This window comes from Nycticebus coucang, chromosome 10 (genome assembly GCF_027406575.1).
Source record: "Nycticebus coucang isolate mNycCou1 chromosome 10, mNycCou1.pri, whole genome shotgun sequence".
NCBI lineage: Eukaryota > Metazoa > Chordata > Mammalia > Primates > Lorisidae > Nycticebus > Nycticebus coucang.
Genome location: NC_069789.1, coordinates 50,748,590 through 50,770,109, shown reverse-complemented (window position 1 = coordinate 50,770,109; position 21,520 = coordinate 50,748,590). Strand labels below are relative to the sequence as shown.

Here is a 21,520-nt window from a genome sequence, read left to right as displayed (position 1 = left end):
TTAAAGAATTTGTAAAAATTTATAAAAAATTCTTTTAAATAATTTTAAAGAGTCAAGAAAAAGGGATCATATGGACTTCACATAAAATTGAGACCTGCGAAATGTGGCAGACTTCTCAGCAATGAGGCCTTCAGATATCTAGTTGATCATCATTGAAATTGTGTTTATCTAAATAATTTTGGCTTAATTACATATGGAGGATAAATGAAAATGGAATATACTCAAACACTGTAGCAAGCAACAAGAGCTTAAGAAAATTTAGAGGGACTGAAGCTTAAATGTATTAAGTGTAGCTGGCAAAGCTGTAGATAAACTATACTTTCTAAGGCAATTAGAAATGGAATAATAAAGGCTTTGGGGCCAACTCTAAACACGAGAAAGTGTCTTAAGTAGCTAAGTCTCTTCAAATAAAGCCTGTGACAGAAAATCAATAAATGATATTTTACAATGTAATTAGGTTCTTTTGACTACCCATGTTGGTCTTTTTCTTCATACAAAAATACAATAATGCTGGGTGCCACCTGTGGCTCAGTGAGTAGGGCACCGGCCCGTATACCAAAGGTAGTGGGTTCGAACCTGGCCCTGGCCAAACTGTAACAAAAAAATAGTGTTGTGGTGGGCACCTGTGTAGTCCCAGCTACTCGAAAGGCTGAGTGAGGCAAGAGAATCAGCTAAGCCCAAGAGCTGGAGGTTGCTGTGAGCTGTGGTGCTACAGCACTCTAGAGAGGGCGACAAAGTGAGACTCTGTCTCTAAAAAAAAAAGGAAAAAAATATAGTAATGCCATTGAATTTAATGAGTATGTGATATATAGTTATACAGATAAGTCATATTAAATAAAATTTTAAACCAGAGAGCTTCTGATCCTATTCATATAAATCTTTTTGTAACTTTTCATAGAAGATGACTTTGGCTATATTTTTTTTATTCCTGGAATATAAATTATTTTATTTTGCTATGTTTAAGAAAAAGGTAGACCTGAGAAAATGAAGTAAATGAGAATAATTAATTATATAACATTGTTTCATTACAGTGGATGAATATATTGCAATTGCAAAGGAGAAGCATGGCTATAATGTGGAACAGGTATGTAGAGAAACATTTTGATACTAAGACTCCTCTTAGTATTTATCAGATCCACAGAGTATTTCATAATAATTTGTGTCTTAAAAAGTGGCTAAGTTTGACCAACTTAATAGATACCACAAAAGTCCTACAAAATCTGACTTTTCAACATTAAGGACTTCACTTTTATAAACACTAATCATCTTAAGTGTTTGAACATTTTTCTCTTAATGTCTCTGTTTCTTATTCTACTTGGAGTTTTGAAAGTTTCTGAAAGCCTTCGGTATTACTTTGGCAAATGCTTATCAAAACAAAAAGTAAGTTTTTGGTGCATTTTGGGATAAATATACATGAATAGGACTTTTTTTTTTTTTTTGAGACAGTCTCACTTTGTGCCCCTAGGTAGAGTGCCATGGTATCATACCTCACAGCAACCTCCAACTCTTGGGTGCAGGCAATCCTCTTGCCTCAGCCTCCCAAGTAGCTGAGACTATGGCCCCCTGCCACAACCCTGCCTATTTTTACAGACCGGGTGTTGCTTTTGCTCAGGCTGGTCTTAAACTCCTGAGCTCAAGTGATCCACCCACCTTGGCCTCTCAGAGTGCTAGGATTATAGGGATGAGCACCATGCTTGGCTGCCTATGTTTTTAACCATTGCCTTTTTGTTTAATACTTGTTTGAGCAAGTTAGACCTTTAAAATGTGACTGTACATATATTCATCTTCTTGTTTATTTTAAACAGCTGTTATTAAAAAAGTACAGAAATTAATGAGTCATTATTTAACAGTTGGTGGCCCAGGTGTAGTATAATCCTAGATAACACCTGTGGGGCTGAGACGGGAACATCTATTGAGCTCAGGAGTTCAAGACCACCCTGAGTAAGAGTGAGACCCCCATTACTAGCAAAAGTAGAAAAAATTAGCCAGGCTCGTTGGTGCACACACCTGTAGTCCCAGCTACTTGAAAGGCTGAGGCAGGAGAATGGCTTGAGCCCAAGAATTTGAGATTGAAGTGAGCTATGATGAGACCACTATACTAGCCCAGGAGACAGAGTAAGAGTCTGTCTAAAAAAAACTGTAAAAAACATATGCATTTAAAAAAAATTATTAAAGTTGCAGTGGAGGTACTTTTATGTCTCGGAAGTGTTTAGTCTGTGATATATTTGTAAAAGGTTAAAACTTGGGCTGGGCCTGGTGGCTCATGCCTGTAATCCTAGCACTCTGAGAGGCCGAGGCGGTAGATTACTTGAGCTCACGAGTTTGAGACCAGCCTGAGGAAAAAAGCAACACCCCTGTCTCTACTGAAAATAGAAAAACTGAGACAAGAGGATCTCTTGAGCCCAAGAGTTGGAGGTTGCTTTGAGCTATGATGTCACAGCACTCTACCCAAGGTGACAGTTTGAGACTCTGCCTTAAGAAAAAAAAAAAAAAAGGTTAAAACTTGAATCTCTCTTTGCTAAGTCCCAACTTTGTTTCTGGTTTTATGGTATAATTGATAGTTTCATTCAAGTATTGGTTAACTGGATATTTTCTTTTTAGCATACTTTTTCTACATATTGACAAATTAATAAATGTGGTCAAGAGTTTTGGTATGATCCTATAGATCTGCTTTGGTAATTGTAGTCACTTTCTTCAGCTCACTGTTTTTCCTAGATTCTGCAGCAAATATAGTATGTAAGAACATTCACTGTTCTGAGGCCTTGATTTAAAAGAAATTAATAAATGAGGTCTGCTATCTGGGCACCCCTGATTAAAAGTCCAAAACTGTAAATGTATCTTCAGTTGGAGTCATAGGCTTAAGATTTTAATCTAAGGGTGTGATGGAACATAAGTTCATTAAAACCAAAGGGAAATGATTTCTCTTCAAAGGCACTTGGCATGTTGTTCTGGCATAAGCATAACATTGAGAAGTCCCTTGCTGATCTTCCTAATTTCACACCTTTTCCGGATGAGTGGACAGTGGAAGATAAAGTCCTATTTGAACAAGCCTTTAGTTTTCATGGGAAGAGTTTTCACAGGATTCAACAAATGGTACAGTAATTTTGGTCTTACCTAAGTGATACATTATGCTATTATTAAATACAAAAATATTTAAAATTTAATTTTAATATTAAAACATTTTGAAGCAGGAATATTTGCAATACAGTCCTACTTTGTACATGATAGTCATAGGCTATCTCATTCTAGTAGTTTGTATTTTGACTTAAATATATGTATAATAGAGCTATTAAATGTTTGTTATGCCAGGAAAAGGCATAATTTCAACTTCATTTTTAAATGTTTCCCTTTTTCTTTTCTTTCCTTTTTTTTTTTTTTTAGAGACAGAGTCTCATTTTGTCACCCTCTGTAGAGTGCGTGGCGTCACAGTTCACAGCAACCACCAGCTCTTGGGCTTAGGTGATTCTCTTGTCTCAGCCTTCCGAGTAGCTGGGACTACAGGTGCCTACCACAACGCCTGGCCATTTTTTGTTACAGTTCGGCCAGGGCCAGGTTCAAATCTGCCACCTTCAATATATGAGGCTGGCACCCTACTCACTGAGCCACAGGCGCTGCCAAAATGTTTCCCCTTTTCACAATAGGATTTTGTTTTCTAATTTCTCTTTTTAGGGATATGAAAGCCTGTTTTTTGAAATTCCATATAATTTCCATCTGCTTTTTTTTGAGACAGAGCCTCAAGCTGTGGGTAGAGTACTGTGACATCACAGCTCACAGCAACCTCCAAGTCCTGGGCTCAAGCAATTCTCCTGCCTCTGCCTCCCAAGTAGCTGGGACCACAATGCCTGGCACTCACCACAACGCCTGGCTTTTTTTTTTGTTGCAGCTGTCATTGTCGTTTGGCGGGCCCAGGCTGGATTTGAACCCACCAGCTTAGATGTATGTGGCTGGCGCCTTACCCACTTGAACTTTTTGTTTTTTTGAGGTGGAAAACTGGTCTATAATTCTTATATTTTTAGAATTGTATCAAAGTAATATAAATCTGAGAAACTGCTGCATTAAACTATTTTAACATGAGTAGATAAAAATTAGATAATGTTTTGCGAATACATCTAGGTGTCTTCCACAGTCAAAGAGAAACTTTCGGATGGGGAATTTGCATCCTTGCTTATATCACTATAACAGATTAGTGCATGATCAGTAGTCATTTTAATACTCAGAGACTTTATTTGGTGATTTAAAGCTTGTTTGCTTTATTTACCAATTGAAGACGTGGATTTTAAAAAATTCATTTAAGGGCTCAGCGCCCGTAGCACAATGGTTATGGCGCCAGCCACATACAACAAGGCTGGCGGGTTCAAACCTGGCCTGTGCCAGCTAAAACAACATTGACAACTGCAACAAAAAATAGCCGGGCGTTGTAGCGGGCACCTGTACTCCCAGCTATTTTGGAGACTGAGGCAAGAGAATTGCTTAAGCCCAAGAGTTTGAGGTTGCTGTGAGCTGTGATGCCATGGCACTCTACCGAGGGTGACATAGTAAGACTCTGTCTCAAAAAAAAAAAAAAAAATTCATTTAAGAGTTGAATAGCTCTCTTGGAAACATTTGCCAAATGAAAGGGGACAGAAAAGGTCCCATATTGTATGGTTTCCTGTATGTGAAATGTCCCAAATAGGCAAATCCATAGAGACAGAAAGTAGATTAGTGGTTGCCAGGGACTAGGGGAAGGGAAGAACAGGGAATGACTGCTAAGAGAGTAGGATTTCTTTGTGAGGTTATAAAAATGTTCTGGAATTAGAAGTGGTGATTATACAACTTAATGAGTTTACTAAAAATCACTAAATTCTATGCTTAAAGTAGTATATTTTGTATTATGTGATTATATCTGAAATTCCAATTTACAGAGGTAAAAAAAAATTGAGTAGGTCTTTAGGGAACACAGATGTTAAATACTAACATGGTTGTGCTGGGGACTTATAGGGGCATTCTCTATAAATTTATTTGTGACATTCTGCCCCTTAAGCACAAATAGGAATATTAACCTAGAAATGCTAGTGAAACTGGTGTTGTGGGGTACTGCGACTACAACAGTACTTTTTAGCTGTATAATTCATAAAGGTACTCGTGAAATATTTTTTATTTATGCCTTTTTTTTTTTTTTTTTTGTAGAGACAGAGTCTCACTTTATGGCCCTCGGTAGAGTGCCGTAGCCTCACACAGCTCACAGCAACCTCCAACTCCTGGGCTTAAGCGATTCTCTTGCCTCAGCCTCCCGAGTAGCTGGGACTACAGGCGCCCGCCACAACGCCCGGCTATTTTTTGGTTGCAGTTTGGCCGGGGCCGGGTCCGAACCCGCCACCCTCGGCATATGGGGCCGGTGCCCTACCGACTGAGCCACAGGCGCCGCCCTATTTATGCCTTTATTAATTATCACAGATAATACAAAATGTGTTCATTTTGTTATTCAGAATGAATTAGTTTTGAATTAGATTTGCCAATATGAACATGATTTTTTTTTTTTTTAAAGCTTCCAGATAAGACAATTGCAAGCCTTGTAAAATACTACTATTCCTGGAAAAAAACTCGCTCTAGGACAAGTCTGATGGATCGCCAGGCTCGTAAATTAGCCAATAGACATAATCAGGGCGACAGGTAGGTTGAACACCCTTATATGTAAAGGGTGTTAGGGACACTGCACTGGATTATTTATATTTTCCTAAGGCAGAAAATTATCACAACACATGTCAATATTTCTTATCCTTAAATTCATGTTTCTGATCTGACAGGAAGAGCCGAGTGATCAGAAGTTTTAATAGTAAGAACTCTACTCAACTCTTTTAACTGTAATCACAAATGCTTCTGTTTAGTATTGATTTATTTGATGCATATATTTAGAATATATTAAAGAATATATTCTGTGGAAGATGTTTTCACAGTTACCTTAGTAACTGAAGTCCCAATATTTGTAGCTATATCTTTCTGGTGTAGTATAAAATCTTTTTTTTTTTCTCTCATTTTTGTCTATCTTTAGTCTCCAACTGAAGAACTGAAATTATGAGTGTTATAGCAAATTGTATATACTCTCTCTCTGAAATGACATTTTTAAAATCTCTTTCCCACTGAGTCTCTACTTTTGAGCTAGAAGTACTTGTAAAAACAATCTGTTTACTTAATAAGATAAATATTTCTTTCTTTGTTTTATTTTGTTTATAGGATAAATATTTCTAAACAACACAGAAATTAAAATTAAAAGTTCATCTTCCCAAGGACAGCTTTTGTTCTGTTAAAGAGTATCTAGTAAAATTATTAGAATGTATATTACAGATCTATAAGAGCAATAGAATAGAATAAAAAGAAAGGAATTAAGTTGACTAATCTTTGTTTCTTCTCAGTGATGATGATGTGGAAGAAACACATCCAATGGATGGGAATGATAGTGATTACGATCCCAAAAAAGAAGCCAAAAAAGAGGTAATCATAGTCATTATAAGTGATCGTAATTGTTCTACAAATCCACTAAAGAAGAATGAATAGTACTTAATATTAAGAAAAACTTTTGGGGCAGTGCCTGTGGCTCACCTGGTAGGACACTGGCCCCATATACCGAGGGCGGTGGGTTCAAACCCAGCCCCAGCCGAACTGCAACAAGAAAATAGCTAGGTGTTTTGGCGGGTGCCTGTAGTCCCAGCTACTCTGGAGGCTGAGGCAAAGGAATCACCTAAGCCCAGGAGTTGGAGCTTGCTGTGAGCTGTGACACCATATCAAGGGCAATAAAGTGAGACTCTGTCGCTAAAAAAAAAAAAAAAAAAAAGAAAAGAAAAGAAAGAAAAAGAAAATCTTTTTTGGGCCGGCGCAGTGGCTCACTAATCCTAGCACTCTGGGAGGCCAAGGCAGATGGATTGCCTCAGCTCACAGGTGGCAGACCAGCCTGAGCCAGAGGGCAACAAAATAAGACTCTGTCTCAAAAAAAAAAGAAAAGCTTTTTTATGTAATAGCTTAGGGGACAGTGAATGTTAATGCTAATTAGAAGTTTTTGGAAATGCAGGCATACCAGCAACCACAGTTAGCCAGTGGTTTGAGTAATTTTGGGGTTATCTCATCTACTCAGAAGTGTAAATCCCCTGCCACAATCCCTAGTTTTTTCTCCATGGAAGATAAAACCACAATCCCTAGTCTTTTCTCCATGGAAAATAAAACCACCCTTAAATGATAAAGTATTAAGTTGTAAAAATTAAGCTTTCTGGTTTTGATGCTCATTTCTTGAAAACACTTCGTTTGGTCCATGGTATAGCAAATTGGAAAGTAGTACCAGGTATACAGACAACATCAGTGAAAATGGAAAGCTGCCTGAAAGGAAGAGATGAAACTGGAGATCTCCAACTAGAAAAGCACTTATATGATGCTATCCACAATAAGATGATAATAATGATGACTTAAAATCCTTAAGAAAAGGCAAAAATTGGGTGGCGCCTGTGGTTCAGTGAGTAGGACGCCGGCCCCATATACTGAGGGTGGTGGGTTGGAACCCCCCCCAGCCAAACTGCAACAAAAAATAGCCAGGTGTGGCGGGCGCCTGTAGTCCCAGTGACTCGGGAGGCTGAGGCAAGAGAATCACCTAAGCCCAAGAGCTGGAGGTTGCTGTGAGCTGTGATGCCATGGCACTCTACCGAGGGCAATAAAGTGAGACTCTGTCTCTAAAAAAAAAAAAAAAAATAGTCGACATGTTGATGGCATAAATTTACAAGGTACAGGCAGTGGGGAAATAGTGAACATTGAAATTAAGACAGTAGATTTGAGTTTGTTTAAACTTAGTGTTTAGTAGGAATATGACCTTATCTTTTTTTCTTTCTTTTAATTGTTCTTCTTTTTCAACATTTCTTCCCACCCCCAATTCTTAAGAAATTCGGTATCATGGCCCTTTCTGTTCCATATCATCGCCTTAAGCTCCTCCATCAAGGACAATTGTTAAATCCTACCCTGTCTACCTCAACTTGATATTTTATTACTTTTCTTACTACTGCTAAATATTCTCAGATTCCTTGATTTTTTTTTTTTTTTTTTTTTCCAAGACAGAGTCTCACTTTGTCACCCTTGGTAGAGTGCGGTGGCATCATAACTCACAGCAACCTTAGACTCCTGGGTTCAAACAATTCTCTTGCTTCAGCCTCCGGTGTAGACTGGCTGTCTTTAGAGACAGGGTCTTGCTCTAGCCCAGGCTAGTCTCAAACTCGTGAGCTCAGGCGATCCAACTGCCTCAGCCTCCCAGAGTGCTGGGATTATAGGCGTGAGCCACTGCACCCAGCCACAAATTCCTTGATTTTTTTTCATTTTCTCCCTGAAGTCTGCCTTGTCTTTCCCTGATTTCACAGAGCAATGATTCACTAGTTGAATAATTTTTCTCCTATTTCCCCATTTTTTTTTAACTTTTCATTTCCCTTATTCTGTTATTCCTTCCCTAACTCTATAAACCCCAGTACTGGATCAGTTGCTATTCTTGGTCTGAGAGGCACAGCAGGAGAAAATGACACAATTATGTAAAATGTTGCTACTGCAAAAAGGGTTTGTAATCTCAGTGTAGTCCTTAGTGTCTCTCAAAAAAAAATTTTTTTTTAGACAAAGTCTTACTATGTTGCCCTCAGTAGAGTGCAGTGGCATCACAGCTCATAGCAACCTCAAACTCTTGGGCATAAGTGATTCTCTTGCCTCAGCCTCCCAAGTAGCTGGGGCTATAGGCACCTGCCACACACCCGGCTATTTTTTTGTTGTAGTTATCGTTGTTTAGCAGGCCCAGGCTGTATTTGAACCTACCTGCCTCGCTGTATGTGGCTGGCATCCTCCCCACTGAGCTTTGAGTGCCAAGTCTGCTTCTCAATTTTTAACCTCTAAGTCTCAGTTTTATTCTTGGTAATATGAAAATAATAGGATTATTTTGAGAATCAAAGAGGTAATATGTATAAAAGCATTTAGTAAAGTACCTGGGACATAGAACATAAGTTGGTATTATTTTGTTATCTGTTTTGAACATGCATCCAAAGCTACATATTACCTTCTACTCCTCCATCTCACAAAACACTTGGCAGATAACTTCACCTTCACAGAGAAAATATCAGGAAGAAGTTGCCTTAAATTCTACCCCTTTCCTTAACCTTTGTGCTACCATACTGCATTTTCTATCATAGTGTAATTTGAATGTAATAGCCTTTATTGGTAAGTTGTGAGTCTTGACATCAGTCAGATGTTTGTAACTTGGATACTGCCTGTACTTAGTACATAATATTACAATTACTGTGTTTTGCTCACTAACCATCTTAACCTGTGGTCTTGGGGCCACATGTGGTCTTCTGGATAGTTGAGTGTGGCCTTTTGACTAAAACCAAATTTCACAAAAGAAATCCTTTTTTTTTTTGCAGTTTTTGGCCAGGGCTGGGTTTGAACCCTCCACCTCCTGCATATGGGGCTGGTGCCCTACTCCTTTGAGCCATAGGCACTGCCCCCAAAGAAATCCTTTTAATCTTTTAATAAAGTCCCTTATTAAAAGGATTTGTTCTGTAAAATTTGGATTTGATCGAGGGCTGCACTTGAGTATCTGGAGGACCACATGTGGCCTGAGGCCACAAGTTTCCTACTCCTAAAGCTATTCATTTGTATCCCCTAGCACTTGCAGAGTACCTGGCATATGGCAGCTATTTTGAATGAACAGTTTTTGTTTTTGTTTTTTTGTAGAGACAGAGTCTCACTTTGTCGCCCTCAGTAGACTGCTGTGGTGTCACAGCTCACAGCAACCTCCAGCTCTTGGGGCTAGGCGATTCTCTTGCCTCAGCCTCCCGAGTCGCTGGGACTACAGGCTCCTGCCACAACACCCAGCTATTTGTTGTTGCAGTTTGGCCTGGGCTGGGTTTGAACCCACCACCCTCGGTATATGGGGCTGGCACTCTACTCACTGAGCCACAGGTGCCGCCATTGAATGAACATTGTGAACTGCAGAGTAAGTATTATACAGTTTAAAGAATAATAATAATAAGACAAACACCAGTATATCCTTTGCTGAGCTGAAGAAATAGAAGTCTTACGTGTTTCCTCAATTGCCTATCCCTCCCTTTTCTTCAGAGGGAACTCATATAATAAAATATATTATTCAGGCTTGGCACCTGTGGCTCAAGCGGCTAAGGCGCCAGCCACGTAACACCTGAGCTGGCGGGTTTGAATCCAGCCCGGGCTTGTCAAACAACAATGATGGCTGCAACCAAGAAATAGCCGGGAGTTGTGGCGGGTGCCTGTAGTCCCAGCTACTTGGGAGGGACTAGGCAGGAGAACCTCTTGCCCTGGAGTTGGAGGTTGCTATGAACTGTAATGCCATGGCACTCTACCCAAGGCAACAGCTTGAGGTTCTATCTCAAAAAAAAAAAAAAAAAAGTATTATTCATTTTGGGGGGTAGTTTTATCACATGTATGTATATTTCTGAGTAATTAATCATTTAGTTTTTCTCATTTGAAACTTCATAAAATGGAGTCATTGTATATATTTTTCAGTACTTTTTGTTTTGTGATTTATTTTCATTGCTATATTATTCTGTTGCATTGTATACATATAGCACAGCTGACCTACTTTCCTCCAAATGGATGTAATTTAAAATTTTTTACTATGGACAATGCTGATATAAACATGTCCTGGATACTTATATACTATATGTAAGAGTTCCTTTGGGACAATAGTTTTTAGCCAGGTTTAGCATTACCTCAGTAAGGAGCATTTAGAAATTGTGGAGTTGTTTTTATTGTTACAGTGATTGTAGGGGACCTCTCATTGAGTAGGCAGGAGAAAGATGACAACGATACTGAAATGCACGGCACATTGTTCTAACAAATGCCAACAGTGACTTACTGAGTTATGATGCCCCAGGATTATTTGAAGTAAAGTTACTGTATTTTAGAGTATAGATGTGTTCAATTTACCTAGGTAATACCAAATTCTTCTTTTTTTTTTTTTTGAGACAAAGTCTCATTTTGTCGCCCTTGGTAGAGTGCTGTGGCATCACAGCTCATAGCAACCTCCAACTCCTGGTTTTAAGCGATTCTCTTGTCTCAGCCTCCCGAGTAGCTAGGACTATAGGTGCCCAGCACAATGCCCGCTACAACACCCAGCTATTTTTGTAGCAGCTGCCATTGCTGTTTTAGCTGGCTGGAGCCGGGTTCGAATCTGCTACCCTCAGTATATGGGGCCGGCGCCCTACCCACTGAGCCACAGGTGCCACCCACTAAATTCTTTTCTATAGTTGCTATTCTTCCATTGGGCTATGAGAATACTCCTTGTCTACTTCCTTGCTCATACTTGATATGATCAGACTTTTGTTTGTCAGCCAGAGTGGTGTGTGGTGGCATGATCATGGCTAATGGCAACCTCCAACTCCCAGGCTCACGTGATCTTCCTGGCTGAGCCCCCCAAGTAGCTGTGACTACAGGCATGCACCACCACACCCAGCTAATTTTTGAAAATAATTTTGTAGAGACAGGATCTGGTGGTGTTGCTCAGGCTAATCTTGAATTCCAGCCTCAAGTAGTATTCCTGCCTCATCCTCCCAAAGTGGTGGGATTGCAGATGTGAACCATTGCACCAGACCTGATTAGACTTTTAAAATGTTAAAGTCAGGGCAGGGTGTGGTGGTTCACACCTGTAATTCTAGCACTTTGGGAGTCTGAGGTGGGTGGCTTGCCTGAGCTCAGGAGTTTAAGACCAGCCTGAACAAGAGTAAGACTCCATCTCTAAAAATAGCCGGGTATTCTGCCGGGCGCTTGTAGTCTCAACTACTTGGGAGGCTGAGGCAAGAGGGTCGCTTGTGTCCAAGAGTTTAAGGTTGCTGTGAGCTATGATCCTTTGGCACTCTACCAGGGGCAACAAAGAGAGACTCTGTCAAAAAAATAAATAAATAAAATTTTAAAATCTGGCAAAATGAGATTGTATCATGTGTTCTCAATTTAATTCATTAGGGCTTGGCACCTGTAGCTTAGTGGCTAGGGCACTAGACACATACACCAGAGCTGATGGGTTCGAATCCAGCCCAGACCTCCAAACAACAATGGCAACTACAATCAAAAAATACCTGGGTGTTGGTGGTGGGCACCTGTAGTCCCAGCTACTTGGGAGGCTGAGGCAAGAGAATCACTTAAGCCCAAGAGTTTGAGGTTGCGGTGAGTTGTGACGCCGTGGCACTCTACCTAGGGCGACATAGTGAGACTCTGTCTCAAAAAAAAAAAAAAAAAATTAATAGATTACTAGTAAGGGTGAACATTTTTCCATCTGTTGATTGGCTATTAATGTCTTTTTAAAGTGCTGGTTTGTGTGTGTGTGTGTGTATTTTTTTTTGAGACAGAGCCTCAAGCTGTCACCCTGGGTAGAGTGCAGTGGCGTCACAGCTCACAGCAACCTCCAACTCTTGGGCTTAAGCGATTCTCTTTCCTCAGCCTCCCAAGTAGCTGGGACTACAGGTGCCAACCACAACACCTGGCTATTTTTTCGTTACAGGTGTGGTTGTTTGGCTGCCCCGGGCTGGATTCAAACCCAACAGCTCCAGTGCATGTGGTTGGCGCCCTAGCTGCTGAGCTACAGGTGCCAAGCCTGGTTTATATCTATTTTTACCTTCTTTTCTACTGGATGTTTTACTTGAAGGCAGAACATAGCATTTTTTATTGTTGTTGTCGTTGAATTATTTATTTTGAGGTAGGATCTCACTCAATCACCCTGGTTACAGTGCTGTGGTATTATAGCTCACAGCAACTTCAAACTCGTGGGCTCAAGTGATCCTCTTGGCTCAACCTCCTAAGTAGCTGGGACTATAGGCACCTGCCGCAATGCCCGGCTTGTTTTTTTCTATTTTAGTAGAGATGGGTTCTCACTCTTGCTTAGGCTGTCTCAAATTCTTAAGCTCAGGCAGTCCTTCAACCTTGGCCTCCCAGAGTGCTAGAATCAGAGGTGTGAGCCAATGTACCCAGCCTAATTGAATTATTTATATATTCTGGTACCAGTTCTAACTTAATGTGTTACAAAGATCATTTAGCAGTTTGTGGTTTATCTTTTTTCTTTGTATAGGCATAGGTAAACTGTTGTTTGGTCAGAAGTGTATAAATTTTCAAATTTCAGTATTCTTTGATATTTTCTTCTGAAAGTTTTGAAATTTTTCATTTTACATTTAAGACCTTTATCTAGCAGTAAAGAAATTTTATTCATATTGTAAGGTAGAGATCCATATTTACTTATTTATTAATTAATATGGAAGTGACTCCATCTTTTTCAGTGGGCCTGCGATACCAGCTTTAAGGCTCCTGTCTACTCCTGTTGTCAGTTAAATATCCCTTGTTAATACCACACTGTCTCAATTATAATAAACCTTGCTAGCTGCCAGGGCATGTTCCACAAGTTGGTGGTTCATAAGGAGGGTGCACCTTTAGCTATTCTTGGATCTTTGCTCTTCAAGCGTGTCACATTACTAGGGCAGCCCTGTTTGATCTTCTGTTGAATCCATGTATAAATTAAGGAGAAATGAAAGCTTTATATTTATTTGTAGATTATTTTGGATTTCCTATGTAGTGATTTATATTATCTGAAAAAATAGCAATTTTGTACCTGTTCAATCTTTATACTTATTTCTTATTAAACTGGGTAGTATTGCCAGTACAATGTTAAACAGAAGTTACGATAGAAGTTTTTTTTTTTTTTTTTTTTTGAGACAGTCTCACTCAGTTGGCCTGGGGTTGACTGTTGTGCTGTTATAACTCACAGCAGCCTCAAGCTCTTGGACTCAAGTGATCCTGTTGCCTCAGCCTCCCAAGAAGCTGAAACTACACGCGCCTACCACAGTGCCTGGCTATTTTTATAGACAGGGTCTCACTCTAGCTCAGGCTGGTCTTAACTTCTGAACTCAAGCAATCCATCTGCCTCAGCCTCCCAGAGTGTTAGGATTACAGCGTGAGCCACTGTGCCTGGCCAGCAAATATTTTTTTTCTTATTTCTGATTTTAGAGAGAATAATTTTTGTGTCAACGTCAAGGAGGATGTTATCAAAGGTTTTTAACCCACTGACGTTGCTGGTAGTTGGTGCTATTTGGAGCAGTTCTAGTTCTCTCTCCAGGTTGGTGGTCTTTGAGTAATCTGGCTCCTTGATGGCTGGTTTCCTCCAAAGTATTCAAAAACACTAAGTGACAGCTACCCAGCTCTCTCTGGCCCAGACTTGAAAGTTACTCAGCATCACTTCTGTGTTCACTTGGTTATGTGAGTGAGTCACTAAAGTTGGTCCAGAATCAAGGAGAGGTAATAAAGAGCCCCTGCTTCTCAATAGCAGGGATATTGAAGAATTTATTAACATGTTTTAAACCTCCCAACTCAGAATATGGAATTTTCCTAAGTGTTTTTCTGTGTACTTGGGAATGTGTACTGTGGTTACGAAGCTTTGCACATGCCCATTAGTTTAAGCGTGTCGGTTCTGTGGTTCTGCTCTGCGTTCTTACTGCTGTCCTACTTGCTAGCTTGGTTTTTGTTGTCTGCTTATCTAATCAGTTGTTCTGATCAATTATTGAGAAGTAATACTTTTTTGTATTTTGAAGCTAGTTATTAGGTGTATGTAGGTCCAGAATTGTTTTATCTTGCTGCCGAATTGAGCCTTTTATCAATAGATGGTAACCTTTTTTCATCTCTTGTAATGACTTCTGCCTAAAGATTACTTTATCTGATATGATTTTGCTCCACCATTTTTCTTTTGTTAAATATTTGCTTGATATATCTTTATTATTTTGCTTTCCACAGTCCTTTGTCTTTACATTTTAAGTATGTGTCTTATAAACAGCATATACCTTGAATTTTATATTTTATCTGAATAGTTTAGCCCATTTCTTTTTTTTTTTCTTTTGAGACAAGAGTTTCAAGCTGTCACTCAGGGTAGAGTACTATGGCGTCACAGCTTACAGCAACCTTAAACTCTTGGGCTTAAGTGATTCTCTTGCCTCAGCCTCCCAAATAGCTGGGACTATAAGCGCCTGCCACAACACCTGGCTATTTTTCTGTTATAGTTGTCATTATTGTTTAGTTAGCCCGGGCTGGGTTCCAACCTACCAGCCTGGGTGTATGTGGCTGGCACCCTACCCACTGAGCTATGGATACCACCCAGTTTAGCATTTCTGTTCACCATGATCACTGATCTGTTTGTATTTTTGTTCTTTTTTATTTTTACCATCTATTTGTCTTGCTTTTTTCCAGTCATTTTTCCTTTCCTTCATGGCCTATCTTTAGGGATTAAGAATTCATCTCTTATTCCATTTTTTTCCCTCTCTACTAGTTTGGGATGTTTCTGTGTTTCTATTCTTACTATGTATTCTAGAAATTTTATCTTATATATTTAACTTAAAATCTAATATTGGTGTCTTTAATGACTTTCTAATTATATCGGGTCCTTAGAACCAACTGAATACCATTTACTACCTTACTATTATTGTCCACAGTTTTAGTTACATGTTTTTTTTGTTTGTTTTTGTTTTTTTAAAAGACAGAGTCTCACTTTATCCCCCTCAGTAGAGTGCTGTTGCTTCACAGCTCACAGCAACCTCCAACTCCTGGGATTAGGCCATTCTCTTATCTCAGCCTCCCAAGTAGCTGGGACTACAGGTGCCCACCACAATGTCCAGCTATTTTTTGTTGCAGTTTGGCCAGGGCCGGGTTCGAACCTACCACCTTTGGTATATGGGGCTGATACCCTACCCACTGAGCCACAGGCGCCGCCCTACATGTTGGTTTTTTAAATCTCTCACATCAAACATTAGTATTTATGTATATTTACCCACGTGTTTAACTTTTCTCTAATTTTTTTTTTTTTTGAGACAGTCTCACTTTGTTGCACTTGGTAGAGTGCTGTGGCGTCAGAGTTCACAGCAACTTTAAACTCTTGGGCTTAAGCAGTTCTCTTGTCTCAGCCTCCCAAATAGCTGGGACTACAGGCTCCTGCCACAACGCCCAGCTATTTTTTTAGAGACGGGGTCTTGCACTTGTTGAGGCTGTTCTCAAACCCGTGCACTTAGGCAGTCTACCTGCTTCGGCCTGCCAGAGTGCTAGGATTATTTTTGTCTACTATTCTTTCTTGAATCTTAGGCCTTTTATTGAAACTAATTTTCTTTTTTCCTGAAGTATATCCAAAGTTCATTTAGTGAGGGTCTGATGGTGATACACACTTTTTTTTTTTTTTTAAATGTATCTTGCTCTGTTGTTCTGGTCTTGAGCAACAGAGGCTCAAATGATCATTCTGCCTCAGCCTCCTGAGGTTCTGGGACTACAAGTGTATGCATGCCACTGTACCTGGCTATAAATAATTTTTGAGACCTAGGTTTAAAGTGCATTCTTTTAGAGGTGATCTGTATTTCCTCTGCTAACTCTCTGTGGGTGCTACCAACCTGAGCTACCTTTAAACTACATTTTAATTTGGGGTTTTTCAGGCCAGACAGATCATAAAATTTAGGCCCCAAATGGGAGAGGTGTGAGGGATAAAAACTTACCTCTCAGGTACATTGAGCACTATTCTGGTGACAAGTACACTGAAGTCCTGACTTCAGCATTATATAGTTCACCCACGTAGCAAAAACATTTGCACCCCCTTAATATTTTAGGATAAAAATAAATGAATAGATCATTAAATGCTGTTTGAATGTAGGCCTATGGTTAGAGATTTTCAGAGGAGACTTTCTGTTTTTTTTCTTTACACTCAGCCAAGGGTTAGATGAGTATAATCATCCTCTCTCTCCCTCTGCAGAGTGGGAATTTTTTTTTTTTTTTTTTTACTTATCACACTAATGGAGTTCTTTTCTAGCATTCCAGCTTTGTCGCCTGTCCCCTGTACCTGTTGTCCATTGAAGCCTGGGCTTTAGACAAATGCCAACTACTTCATACTTGCTTATCCCTCTGGATTCTTGCTTTCTCAACGTTTCTGACCTCTGATGAATTTAGAAGATGTTTTAAAAATATTTGATTCCTCAGCTATGTGTGGTGGCTCACGCCTATAATCCTAGCACTCTGGGAGGCCGAGGCGGGTGAATTGCTTGAGCTCACCAGTTTGAGACCAACCTGAGCAAAAATTTAAGACCCCGTCTATACTAAAAATGGAAAAACTAAGACAAGTGGTTCACTTGAACCCTAGAGTTGGAGGTTGCTATAAGCTATGATGCCATGGCACTCTACCCAGGCAACAGCTTGTGACTCTGTCTCAAAAAAAAAAAAAAAAAATTATTCTAGCCATTTTAGGAGTGCTGTACTGGGAGGGGTTCCTCTGAACATCAAATCAACCATATATTGTTTAGAGTTGGATTTTAAGTAATAAAAATGAATTATATATCATTATATACTTGTTTTATGAATGTCACTAAGAGTTTTTCGAAGGATTAGATTATTAGTGAAATAACCTTCAACCGGATAAACTAATTTCTAATGTCTTCCTCTTTCAGAAGCACAGAATAACATTATGATTTTATATCATACTTTAAGAATATTACAAGTAATAATGAAATACTACTTAGACTTCATGGCCATTTTTAGAATTTTCCTAACCTCTTCTGAGGCATAAATTCAGTTTATTTTATTCATTGATTAGGTATTTAGAAATGTCTTCAGGGTTAAGATAATTCTCTGTTCCTTTTTAACCTATAGAGACATAATTATCTTTCAGCAACTCTAGCATAAAAATGAAATGTTACATAGGTCACTGAGAAAGTTTTGAGACATGTGTTATGATCCATTATTTCATTTCCCAGAAACAGTTGACAAGTGTCCTTCTGATTCACCGATGCTAGGATCAACTTGCTTGGCTTACCTGTGTTGCTGGGAGGGCTTCATTTGTTTCTGTTCTTGTTTTCTGTGTATCTCAAAACTTCAGTAATGATCCATGTATCTCTTTTTTTACCAGCTGTCTAATCTACCTCCTCATAATTTCTTATGTGCTTCATTTTTCTTATTGTTGCCATTTTTAAGGACTTTGCATTTAATTAGTTGTAGCACTTTTATTTTGCCCTTTATTGCATAGGGAAAATGTATCTCATCCTGAAGCAATCAGGATAATTTAGAGAACAAGAAAATTTGTAGTTTAAAATTAGTCCTATGAAACTAGAAACTAAACATTTAAGTGAATTAATCCAGGATATGTTATATTATATGCTTCCCCCCAGTTGGTGAGTGGGGGGTGTGTTTGGAGGAGGGAAACTTACAGATAATATAATTAGTTAGAAGTTTTTTTGTTTTGTTTTTTTTAAGGAGTACTTAGTGTAGCAGATACTTCTATTACTATTACTGGGTAATACTGTTTCTAATTTATATGTTTGTGAAAACTGAATGACATGTTACTCTGTCTCTGTTTTCTTAGGGTAGTACTGAACAGCCTGTCCAAACTAGCAAGATTGGACTTGGAAGGAGAGAGTATCAGAGTTTACAACATCGCCATCATTCTCAGCGTTCTAAGTGCCGTCCACCTAAGGGCATGTATTTAACCCAGGAAGATGTGGTAGCTGTTTCCTGTAGTCCCAATGCAGCCAACACCATCCTGAGGCAACTGGACATGGAGTTGATCTCTCTAAAACGTCAGGTATTTTATAAAAATAAAATGTAATGATTCTGTCTATTTTGCTTATCTGGTTATACCTAGGTTGAACTCAGTTGTTTGAGGATTTTCTTAGCTACCCATTTATGTAAGTTTTATTTTTTGTCCTATTTACAAGATACTTCTCCTGTTCTAGATTTGAATCCCAGCATTGCTGCCTGTTAGCTCTGTGATCGTGGGCAAATTATGTAATCTCTCTAAGCTTCATTTTTTTTATTTTTGAGACAGAGTCCCACTCCATCGCCTTCAGAAGAGTGCTGTGGTGTCATAGCTTACAGCAACCTCAAACTCTTGGGCTTCAGTGATTCTCTTGCCTCCTGCAGGCGCCCACCACAATGCCTGGCTATTTTTTTTTTTGGCTGGGGCCACATTTGAACCTGCCACCTCCGGTGTATGGGGCCGGTGCCCTACTCCTTTGAGTTATAGGCCCTGCCCGCCCAGCTATTTTTTGGTTGTCATTGTTGTTTGGCAGGCCCAGGCTGGATTTGAATCTGGTGTATGTGGCTGGCGCCCTAGCTGCTGAGGTACAGGTGCTGAGCCAACACCCATCTTTTTTTTGTTGTTTAGCAGGCCCAGGCTGGGTTTGAACCTGACAGCCTTGGTATATATGGCTGGCGCCGTAACCACTGGGCTAAGGGCGCTGAACCAGCTTCAGCTTTCTATCTGTGAAACTGGGCACAATACTCACACTTCTCTTGCAGGTTATTGGGAATTGCAGTAGAACCTCCATAGTTGACCACCTCCTTAAATTGATCTAATTTTCATCAACCAGACATGCACCAACTGTATGTATCAGTACAATAGGCCTAGTTCCTTATGTTGGCTCCCTTATATTGATTAGTTTGTTGTAGTCCATTGGTTGGTCAACCTTCAGAGGTTCTACTATATTTGCAATGGTATTTGTAGATAATTTAGCAGTGTTCGGCACATTTTAAATGCTTAGTTAATAATGGCTGTTGTCTTCATCATCATTATCATTAGTAGTAGCAGTGGTATTGTAAGGGTATCATCGTCATTATGAGGTAGTGGTTAAGAATCAGTGAACCTTGACTATTCCATATCTTCTTCCTGTGTAACTGTAGAGGAGCTTTTTAACGTCTCACAGCCTCAATTTCCTCATCTGCAAGTAGGGCTGATAATCTGGTGACTAGGAGGAATTATACAAGATAATACATATTAAGTGTTTAAAACAGTGCACAGCACATAGTAAGTACTCAGTTCATGGTTATTATTAGGTCTCTGGCCTTTTTCAGTCATCTTTTTGTTTTTTATTGGTTGGTCATTTTTGTTTTTTTCATATTCCTTAAATCTAGATACTCTTCTAAATCTGTATTTTCTTGGTGAATGTCATCCAACCGTATCTATAAGCCAGTGAAGTCTGAATCTGTTTCTCAAGCAATGAGCTTCCTAAACCTCCATAGTGATATTTCCAACTGCCTACTAGGTCTTGCCCCCGAAGTTTTTTTCTGTTTGATGAAACATCACAATCATGTTTGATTCCTCCCTTGCCATTATCTTTTCCCTGATACTTGTAAACTTAAGTGGTAACTAAATTATGTGAGTTTAAATTATGTGAAATTATTTTTAAACTATTTTAAACTAGTCCCCTCATTTTTATTCCATCACTATCATCCTTGTTTGGGCTCTTATCATCTCTTGCCAGACAGTAACTGATGTTGGTCATTTCTGTCCACTTCTCTTTAGCTGTATGTTACACTTTATTACCAGTATTTTTTTTTTGGTTTTTGGCTGGGGCTGGGTTTGAACCCGCCACCTCCGGCATATGGGACTGGCGCCCTACTCCTTGAGCCACAGGTGCCACCCTATTACCAGTATTTTTAAAATATTGGTCTAATGAAGGTCACTTATCTTAAACCTGTTAGTTTCTACTTGCCTTTAGCAGGGTATAGTAGAGGTAGATGAGGATTTATAAAATAATCATGTTAAGAAATAAGAAATTTGAAGTTCATCTTGAGTTAGGAAACCCCTGAAGGAAAGGTGTACCATGCTCTTATTAACATTTTCCAGCTATATCTCTTTGCATTTTCTCTTTGGTAGGGATTACAGAATCTATCCTTAGCTTTTCATTGTATACTTAGAGCTAATATTACAATAGTCCTCCCTCATCTGCAGTTTTGTTTCTCATCATTCCAGTTAACTTATAATTCAGTATAATAACACATCCACTTAACTGTTATCATAGAATATTGTTGTAATTGTTCTATTATTAGTTATCATTATTAATCTCTTAATGTGCCTGATTTATAAGTTAAATTTTATCATGGATATGTAGGAAAAAACATAATCCAGGTTGAGCATCCCTAATCTGAAAGTCTGGGATGCTCAAAATATGAAACTGTTTGAGCAAAGGAAATGGTCATGGGAGCATTTTGGATTTTCAGATTAGTGATGCTCAGTTGGTATATATTGTGCAGATATTCCAAAATCCCTCAAAACCTGAAAAGCTTCTTGTCTCAAGCTGTTTTCTTTCTTTCTTTCTTTTTTTTATTAAGTCGTATACATATAGATCATGCATACATTTATGCATATGTGGCTTTTTTTTTTTCTTTTTAGAGACAGAGTCTCACTTTGTTGCCCTCAGTAGATTGCCGTGGTGTCACAACTCACAGCAACCTCAAATTCTTGGGCTTAAGTGATTCACTTGTCTTAGTCTCCCAAGTAGCTAGGACTACATGCGCCCGCCACAATACCTTGCTGTTTTTAGAGACAAGATCTTGCTCTGGCTCAGGCTGGTCTTGAACTTCTGAACTCAAGCTGTCTACCTGCCTCAGCCTCTCAGAGTGCTAGGATTACAGGCATGAGCTGCTGTGCCTGGCCTGTCTCAAGCATTTTTGATAAGGGACATTCAACCTGTGTATATCATGCTTCCGTACTATCCAAGATTTT

The 21,520-nt window shown here is 39.2% G+C and overlaps 1 protein-coding gene across 5 annotated transcripts in view; it reads left to right on the top strand.

Annotated features, from left to right (window-relative positions):
- Positions 1–21,520, top strand: part of RCOR3 (REST corepressor 3) — a 60,560-nt gene that overhangs the window by 15,476 nt on the left and 23,564 nt on the right. For all 5 annotated transcript variants that reach the window (XM_053605246.1, XM_053605244.1, XM_053605243.1 and 2 more), the window contains 5 exons: positions 1,032–1,084; positions 2,932–3,093; positions 5,525–5,649; positions 6,390–6,468; positions 18,380–18,598. In XM_053605246.1, the coding sequence (XP_053461221.1) occupies positions 1,032–1,084; positions 2,932–3,093; positions 5,525–5,649; positions 6,390–6,468; positions 18,380–18,598 (638 nt within the window). The remainder of the gene's footprint in view (positions 1–1,031; positions 1,085–2,931; positions 3,094–5,524; positions 5,650–6,389; positions 6,469–18,379; positions 18,599–21,520) is intronic.